The 10,177-nt window shown below is 32.5% G+C and overlaps 1 protein-coding gene across 4 annotated transcripts in view; it reads right to left on the reverse strand.

Moving 5' to 3' along the window:
- Positions 1-10,177, reverse strand: part of LRBA (LPS responsive beige-like anchor protein) — a 736,826-nt gene that overhangs the window by 625,979 nt on the left and 100,670 nt on the right. For all 4 annotated transcript variants that reach the window (XM_023513466.1, XM_023513464.1, XM_023513465.1 and 1 more), the window contains 4 exons: positions 3,144-3,341; positions 2,541-2,674; positions 1,930-2,038; positions 1,470-1,622 (listed from right to left, as the gene is read on the reverse strand). In XM_023513466.1, coding sequence (XP_023369234.1) covers positions 1,470-1,622; positions 1,930-2,038; positions 2,541-2,674; positions 3,144-3,341 — 594 coding nt within the window. The remainder of the gene's footprint in view (positions 1-1,469; positions 1,623-1,929; positions 2,039-2,540; positions 2,675-3,143; positions 3,342-10,177) is intronic.

The following is a 10,177-nucleotide window of genomic DNA, read 5'->3' on the forward strand; positions in this document are numbered from 1 at the left end:
TTTGTTTTAACTACCTGTATAATAAAAGCCAGTGAAAGCCCTCATGGATACACAAAGCAGATGGCTTAAAGAGAAGGAAAGTTTAATATTATTGGATCAATTACATATTCTAAAAAGGAAATTAAAGAAAGTTATTAAAAAGCAGAGGTAAAAAAGAGTGTATTAGGAACCTAAGAAAATCATATGATGAAACAAAAAAATAAAATTCCCTCTACAACTATCTAGTAAGAGGCTTTCTGACCACATCAAAAGAGACACAAACAAAGCCTTACAAATATGCTGGTTACCAAGACAAAAAAAGTGTCTAGTAAAAGGTTTTAAAAGTAACTTGAAACAATCCTTGAAAAGAAATAAGACTGAGGGTCATGGAAGAAAAAGAGGTCAAATTTAACCTAGAGATAAAAAGCAACAACCTCCAACTGACTCCTTTGATTATTTCCAAATGGCAATCAGAGTCAGCAGATGTTTTCCTCTTTAACATTTGAAAAGACCTACTGAAAATAAGATACTATGACTTCAGAAAAGCAAAAAGTCTGCAAACATTATTTTCTGACAACTAGAATAAGTATGTGCTACTCCAACCAAAACAGGGAAATACACTGCAAGTGGACTAAAGGGGAGGGGAAGAGAAGAAAATAATGGGTTTGAAATAACACAGCTTCTAACAAAAATTATATATAAGATGGACAGGATTATGCAATTTAATAAAAATTCCTCTGTTCAAATTCTGCTCAATACTACCACTACTGAATTTTTAGGATAATCTAACATTAGGATTTAAAAATTTTGTTCAAACACCTATCACAAACTCATATTCACAGAGAAGTAACTGGTTTGTTATAAAACTAAAAAAAAATTATTTTGTACAAATGTTTTTATAATGTGAATATGAAATTAAAATGATTAAATGAGATTAAATGAGACACTACTGATACTGTCTTTGAGGAAAGAGTGACATTTCAGCTATACCTCTAAGAATAAACCTCAGTAGTTCATCATGTTGGTGGAAAGTAAAAGTGTATAAAGAACAGGAAGAAGGCAGGAGCAGGATGAGTTGTTAAGGAATGTTAAAAAGACACATGCCTGCATGCACACACACATATGTGCATATTTGCAATAGAACAGAGCTAAAGTTGCCAGGAAACACATCTACATTGGAACTGTCCAACTTTGATTTATATTTAGTAAACAAAATCTCTCTCAAGTAAAACTTTATTCAATTTATTATCAGAATGCAAAGATCATAGCTCTATTTTTCAAAATGATGGCATAGCTTTACAAAAATATATGATACAGTGACTTGCAATTTTTCCTGAAAAAAAAAAAAAGTGCACTTAGTCAATAAAGGACAATCCACTAAAATCTTATGTAACAGTATGCAAGAGGATAAAAGAAAATCCTTAAAATGATCATTCTTCTCGAGCAAAAACTTAGCAAAGATAGTAATACAAAATCAGTATACAGATTACCTTGGCTGGGGTATGAATCCATATAGCAGGGTTGAGAAGAATGTGATCACACAATTGCTTCAGTAGGGGCATCCCATTCTGCAGATTACTTAGATATTTTGAAAATGCAAGGCAAAGTTCAAGTACTGCTCTGCTGACATGAGATTTGGAAGACTACAAAAAAAGCGGTTCAAAGATTACTACTAATTCAGGGCAAGGAAGTAAATTACAGGCTGTCAATACCAAAAAAGAGTTGGCCCACAAACCATGCTCAAAGAGTTAAAGATGCTGCAAAGCTCACTACCACATTCTTCAATAGAGGAAGGGAGGCAAGGTGAAAACAACAAAATGCTATTTTAATATAGGTAATTTTCTGTAACCAAAGAGACATACTTGCAGACAGAATTCCTTAGCCACTTAGAAGAAAAAGTACATGGCCTACAATTTAAGAATAAAAAATGCAAAATATTTCATACTTTACCTTTTCAAGACTATACCCTATTACCAAGAAGCCCTTACAGGCAAGCATCTGCTCCTGCATAGCAATTGAGTTCTTCAACAATTCCATGATAAAAGCTAGCAAGGTTGAACTAGAATTAAAAAAAAAAAAAAAGGAATGGTTTGAAAAAAAATTACATTTATTTTTTAAAGTTAGGTTAGATAGATGTAGGCTTCCATTTACCTTAATAAAAAGTTCTCCATTTCAAAGAAATTGAAGTTTCAATAAAATTACTTCCAACATTATATCAGAACTAGATTTTTAATGTTGGACTGGGATTTACACAAAAATTTATTTCACATACTTTGCCAAAACATATGAATAGGCAAATTATTTAGAAACAATATGACAAATATGCATGATACAGAGAAAAATAATCAATGTCCAAAAACACTAAAAAAGCTCGGTGCCAGTAGCACAAGCAGTTAAGGTGCCAGCCACATACACCAGAGTTGGCAGGTTCAAATCCAGCCCAGGCCTGACAAACAACAATGACAACTACACACCTACAAGACACATATGTATTGTGTGCAGCTCAACAGTGATGAAAGTAACTCTCATACCAAATTACAGAAAAAAATAAAGGCACTCACCATATAGTCAAATCAGTCTCATCAGACAGATACTGCCTATAATCCAACTGCGCAAAAAGTGGGAATAGCACTTGTACTCCTCCAATTGAGTGCATAGCACTTTGAATGGAATGTGTTAGAACTGCCTTCACATCCTTGTAAAATAAAAACAGTAAAGATTTCAATGATTTTTTTTGGGAGAGACAGAGTCTCACTTTGTCACCCTTGGTAGAGTGTTGTGGCATCATAGTTCACAGCAACCTCAAACTCTTGGGCTTAAGAGATCCTCTTGCCTCAGGTTCCCAAGTAGCTGGGACTACAGGCACCTGCCACAACACTCAGCTATTTTTAGAGATGGGATCTCACTCTGGCTCCGGCTAGTCTCAAACCTGTGAGCCCAGGGCAATCCACCCACCTCAGCCTCCCAGAGTGCTAGGATTAAAGGATTGAGCCACTGTACCAGGTCAATTTCAACGATTTCTTTAACAACTAGAAAGCACAATAGTAAATACAGAAACACTGAAACATGACATTTCATGTGTCTAATAGAAGCTACCAAATATACCTCAATAATACATCAAAAAATTACTATTTAAAATATTCTTAAAAGATCATAGTTAGTACCTGGAGCATGAGTGCATGAGGTGAATGAACAAAAATTGAAGGGTTGTCCTTAGGAGATGATTCCAAGCAAAGTTGGGCATCTGTAGCCCGTGCATTGTATGTGAAGGCAATAGCACTAGAGAGTTTGCCATCATACAATAAAAGTTTGTGATGCTCAGCAAGGAAAAGGTCGCTTTCTGCTTTGAATTTAAATGTGCCCTAAGAATAAAAAAAGAGAACAGTTAAAATTTGGTACAAATCACCACTACTATAAAATTTTAAGGACACATACCAAAAATAATTTTTCTAGTAATATCAAGAGGATCCTTCAGTGTTTAATTCTATAATGAGAAAATTTTATATGAAAGTTGTAATGGAAAATCAAATGAACTAACATTAAAACCTTCCATTAAAAAATGTAAAACTTAGTGCTGTATAGAGTATATTTTGTCTTTTTTCCTTATATTTTGTCTTTTCTAAAAATTATGGTAAAAAGCACATAACATACAATTTACCACCTAATGCGTTTTTAAGTGTGTAATTCAATAATGTTAACTATATTCACATTGTTATACAAAACCTCTAGAACATTTTTATCTCAAATCTGAAACTCTGTAGCCACTGGACTATTTCCCATTACCCACCCCCACCCAAACTCTTGCCAACCACAATTCTACTTTCTGTCCCTATAAGTTTGACTATTTTATATACCTCATTTAAGTGGAATCATGCAATATTTGTCTTTTTGTGACTGGAGTATTTCATGTAGCACAATGTCCTCAAGGTTCATCCATGTTGTTTCAAGTGATAGGATTTCTGTTTTTTTTTAAGGTGAATAATATCCCATTGTATGCACATACCATACTTTTATCTATTCATCTGTTGATGGACATTTGGGTTACTCCTATTTCTTAGCTGCCATGAATAATGCTGCTATCAACATGGGTGTACAAATATCCTTTGTGATCCTGCTTTTAATTCTACTGTAAATATCTGTAAACTGAATCATATGGTAATTCTATTTTCAATTTTTTTGAAGAACCTCTATATTGCTTTATATAGCAGTTATAACATTTTAAATCCCCATCAATAGTATACAAAGGTTCCAATTTCTCCACATTCTCATCAACACTTTTTGTTTTTGTTTTAGCGGCCATCATACCTCATGGTGGTTTCAGTTAGCATTTCTCTAGTGACTAGTGACACTGAGCATCTTTTCATATGCTAATATGTATTATATTTTAGAACATCATGAGGGTATCACGTTTTGGTTGTATAATTTGCTAGTTTCCTTTAGTATGTTTTAAGTCAAAGTTATAAGTGTGCAATGTACCAGAAAGTGTGCAATGTACCCAACAGCTGTGATTTTCCCATCTCCCTCCCCTCTCTCACCTACTTAAATTCCATTGAGTTTTTCTTCCAAATATGCACATAAGTGGTGATCAACTAGTTCCAATATAATACTGAATACATGTGACGTTTGTTTTTCTATTCTTATAATACTTCACTTAGGAAAATGGTCTCCAATTCCAACTAGGTTGTTACAAAACACACTAGGTCATCATTTTTTATGGAATACTGAGCAGTATCCCATGGTATACATATGCCACATTTTGTTAATCTATTCATGAACTGAAAGGGCTTGGGTTGGTTCCACACTTTTTGTGATTGTAAATTGTGCTGCCATAAACATTCAACACAAGTGTCTCTTTTATAAAATGTCTTTTTTGTTCGTTTGTTTGCTTTGGAAAAATACCTAGTAGCAAAATTGTAGGATCAAATGGTAAGTCTACTTTTAGTCTTTTGAAGTATCTCCATACTGCTTTTCACAAACTACTTTTGTAGTCCCATTGACACTGTAAAAGTGTTCATTTCTCTCTGCATCCTTGCCAGCGTCTGTTGCTGTAGAACTTTCTGATAGGTGCCATTCTCACTTGAGTTAGGTGATATCTCAATGTGGTTTTGATTTGTTTTTCTCCAATGATTAGAGTTATTGAGCATTTTTTCATTTGCTTGTTAGCCATTAGACTATCCTCATTTCAAAAGTTTCTGTTCATGTTTTTTACCCAATTTTTAATGGGATTGTTTGGTCTTCTCTTGATGATTTGCTTGAGTTCTCTGTAGATTCTGATTATCAACCTTCTGATGTATGGCATGCTAATATTTTCTACCATTCTGTAGGTTGTATATTGCTTTACTTATTCTGTCCTTAGCTATATTCATATATATTCTTTAGAGAAGTATCTATTCAATACCTTTGCCCATTTTTTAATCAGGTTTTTTACATTTTTGTTGTTGAATTATAGAACTTCTTCACATATTCTGGATATTAGCCCCTTATTAGATGTATGAGTTCCAAAGAGTTTCTCCCATTCTATAGGTAACTTTTCGCTTTGTTCAATTGTTTCCTTTGACATGCAAAACTTTTTAAAATTCATATTACCTTATGTGTCTGTTTTTTCTTTTGGTGTCATATTTAAGACACTTCAAGACACCAAATATGAATCACCAAATCCAGTGTCATGAAGCTTTCTTCTTCTTAGGAGTTTTAGGTTTAATCTATTTCAAGCTAATTTTTGTATATTATGTAAATGGTGTAAGTAAGATGTATATGGTGTAAAGTAAGGGTCAAACTACATTCTTTCATATGTGGATGTCCAGTTTTCCTAACACCATATATTAAAGACACTCCCCTTGCCTCAATATATAGTCTTGGCTCCTTTCTCAAAGGTTATTTAATCATATATATTTCTGGACTTTATATTCTGTTCCATTGGTCTGTATGTCTATCTTTAAACAAGTCCAACAATGTTTTTATTACTGTACCTATCTAGTTAAGATTTAAAATCCAGAAGTGTAAAGCCTCCAGTTTTGCTTTTCTTTTTCAAGATTTCTGGGTTATTGAGAGTCTCTTCAGATGACTTCAGTCTCTTATGACTTTTAGGATGGTCTTTCTATTTACATAAGTAGGAATTGTTCAGAATTTGTAGATTGCTTTGGTAGTACAAACTTTTAACAAAATTGTCTTCCATTCCATTAACACAAGATGTCTGTTGTCTTTAATTTTTTCAACATTTTGTACTTTTCAGTGTACAATTCTTTTACACTTGGTTCACTTTGTTCCTAAGTATTTTATTCTTTTTTGATGCTATAATAAAAGTGATTGTTTTTCATACTTTCATTTTCTAATCATTCATTCTTAGTACATAGAAATGCAACTGATTTTTGTGTTGATTTTATATCCTGCAAACTCTTCTCAATTCATTTGTTAGTTCTAATAGTTTTTGGTAAAATCTTTGGGACTTCTGATATATATATGACATGTCATCGGGTGGCACCTATGGCTCAAAGGAGCAGAGCGTCAACCCCATATGCCAGAGGTGGTAGGTTCAAACCCAGCCCTGGCAAAAAACTGCAAAAAAAAAGACATGTCATCTGTAAACATATAAATTTCACTTCTTACTTTCCAATTTAGATGCCTTTAATTTTTTTCTTGCATACTTGCTCTACCTGGGGATTCCAGTACTATGTAGAATGGAAGTGGCAAGAACAAGCATCCTTACCATCTTCTTGATTTTAGAGGTAAAGCTCTGTTTTTCGTGATTGAATATGACATTGGCTATGGGCTTTTTATGTATGGTCTTTAGTATGTTAAAGAAGTTTCCATCTATTCATAGATTGCTAGTGTTTCTTTATCATGAAAAGGTGTTGAATTTTATCAAATGCTTTTCTTCATTAGTTGAAATAATCATTTAGTTTTTCTAATTCATCCTCTTAATGTGGTGTTTTACATTGACCGATTTTCATACACTGAACCATCCCTTCTTTGCAGGAAAAAAATCCCATTTCGCTGTCATATATAATTCTTTTAATGTGTTGCTAAATTCAGCTTACTAGTATTTTTGTTGAAGATTTTTCCACCAATATTCATCAGGAATATTGGTCTGTAGTTTTTTTTCTTATCTGACTTTGATAGCAGGGTAATACTGGCCTTATAAAATAAGTTTGGAAGTACTCCCTATTCTTCAATTTTTTGGAAGAGTTTAAGGAGAATTGGTGTTAATTCATCTTTAAATGTTTCATAGAATTCTCCAGTGAAGATATCTACTCCTAGACTTTTCTTTGCCAAGAAGTTTTTATATTACTAATTCAATCTCCTTACTAGCTACAACTCTTTTCAGATTTTGTAATTTATTCTTGATATAGTCTTAGTAGGCTGTATGTTTCTAGAAATTTATCCATTTCTTCTAGGGTATCAAATTTGTTGACATATAATTGTTCCACAGTACTCTCTTATAATCCTTTTTATTTCTGTGGCTTCAGTTACATCTCTTCTTTCATTTCTGATTTTGAGTCCCCTGTTTTGTTTTTTTCATCTAGCTAAGGGTTTGTCAATTTTGTTGATCTTTTCAAAAACACTTAATTTCATTGGGTTTTTTTCCTATTCTCTATTTCATTTATTTCTGCTCTCATCTTTCTGTAATTTTCTTCCCTGTGCTAACATTGATTTAATTTATTTTTCTTCTATTTCATTGCAGTGTAAAGTAAGGTTACTGATTTAAGTTATTTCTTCTTTTATAATGCAAGCCTTTACCACTGCAAACTTCCCTCTGAGGTCTGCTCTCAATCCCATAAATTTAGATATGGTTTCATTTTTATTGGTCTCCAAGTGTCTTTTACTTTCTCTTATTATTCTTTCTTTGACTCTATGGTTGTTCATGTGTACTATCTAATGTCTACATATCTGTGAATTTTCCAGTTTTTCTTTGGCAATTGGTTTCCAATCTTATTCTACTTTGGTCAAAAAAAAAAATAACTCTGTATGACTTCAACCTTAAATTGATTGATAATTATTTTGCAGCCTAACATGTGGTCTACCCTGGGGAATGTTCCATGTGTAACTGAGAAGAATGCATATTCTACTACTGTTGCACAAAATGCTCTGTATATGCTTGTTAAGTCCAACTGGTCTATATTATTGTTCAAGTCCTCTGTTTCTTATTGATCTTTAGTCTGGTTGTTATATTCACTATTGAAAGTTAAGTACCTAAGTCTCCTACTACTTTTTGTTGCTGCTTACTTTCCCTTCAATTCTATCAAGGTTTGCTTCATACATTAGGAGCTTTGGTGTTAGATGCATATATTTATCATTGTTCTGATCTCATATCCTTATATAAAGTCCTTTGTCTCCTATAAGAGTTTTGACTTAAAGTTCATTTTGTCTGATATACATATGACCTACCCTACTCTCTTTTGGTTGTTGCTTGGATGTAATTTATTTTCCTATCCTTTCATAGTCACAGTGTCTCCTCAGATATACAATGAGTCTCTTCTACACAGCATATAAGGATTAGGTCTTGGTTTGTTTGTTTGTTTTTCCAGTAAACCAACTGACATCTTTTTTCTTGGGGAGGTCAATCTGTTTACATTTAAAGTAATTAATGATAGGAAAGGACTTAATTCTATTTGTGAATTGTTTTCTTTGTGTCTTGTAGCTACTTTTGTCTATTTTCCTTTCTTGCTAAATTCCTTTGTGTTTCACTGACTTTTTGTAGCAATGTGTTAAAGCAAATTAAATGGAGACCAGGCCTAGAAAACCCTGAAGCAAAGACAGACAGGCCTTGAATATAACCTTACTTGCTTAAAGTGCAAACATAACTTAGGCCATTTCTTATACATACTTTTATTATATTAGAGAAAAACAAAACTGAAACTCAACTAATCAAAAGCAGGCAATTAAATTATAATGATATAATCAGGGACTTAACAAGATAGACCAAAATAGGTAACTTTATAACTATACCCCCAAAAATAAATCTTTGTTTTATTTCTGCAGTCTCTATACTTTGTTATTGAAGTTCTTTCACTTTGGTGCTTCCTGATTTATGAATGTTCAAATCCTTTTTTGGATTGGTACTTCCTGAATCCTGATTCATGAACTGTTCTAATAAACTATAAACTTTTCTCTGTGTCTTAGTTTATCTTTAATATATGCTTTGATTACTATCTCATTTCCTTTTGTTTCTGTTCCATAGGTACATTCTTTGTGGTTACCATGAGAATTATGTAAAACATCTTTAAAGTTATGACAATACTAATATATTTTAAACTGATAACTTCAAATGCATAAAAAAACTGCATTCTGGGTGGTACCTATGGCTCAAAGGAGTAGGGCACCAGCCCCATATACCAGCAGTGGCAGGTTCAAACCCGGTCCAGGCCAAAAAAAAACTGCATTCCTTTGCATCTCTGAGCCACCTGCCTCTGCCCTATATTAATGGTATAAATTACATCTCTTTATATTGTAAATGTACTAATATTTAATCTTATGCTTTTCTCTTTTAAATTCTACAGTGATTTACATATCAACATTACATTACCACAGAATTCAGTATTTACCTATATATTCACTTATACCAGATAGCTCATATTTTACCTTACGAACATCAGTCCTAAGACATCAGAAAAGGATTTTTTAAAAAGAAATATTTAACTATAACCATGCAAACAACAAAAACGAGTATTTTATCCAACAGACTATAAATCCTAATTCAATACTGACACAAAAATAAAATGTATAAGAGAAGACAGGAAAAACTATCTTTACCCTGCAGATTTTTATATGAAACATTTAAAGGATTTTAATTAAACATATCACCTAGATCCATTTAATATATTAAAATTTCTACCTCCTATATAACCAATTCATGAAAATATAAATATAGATTTAAGATATTCATTTAAAAATATTTAATGAAAACTAATTATAGTGGGAATATTATCACCGTATATACCTAAAATAACTAAATAAATGTTTTTGGATGGGATGGTAACCTACTTGTCAACTTTGAGAGAAAACAGCCATGTGATCAGAAATTAACCAACTTCTTTGACTCCAAAAAAAGAAAAAAGTTAGAAAGAAGCTCAATTAATTTTTTTTATTTTACTCTTTGCTTCTTTACAGGTTGTTGAAAGAAATACCTAAACATTTTATTTTGTATTCTATATGGGACTTCGGAACAAATCATTCTTACTGATAAGTCTTTACTACTTTT

This window comes from Otolemur garnettii, unplaced genomic scaffold, assembly GCF_000181295.1.
Source record: "Otolemur garnettii isolate 467f Iridium unplaced genomic scaffold, OtoGar3 scaffold00041, whole genome shotgun sequence".
Lineage (NCBI taxonomy): Eukaryota > Metazoa > Chordata > Mammalia > Primates > Galagidae > Otolemur > Otolemur garnettii.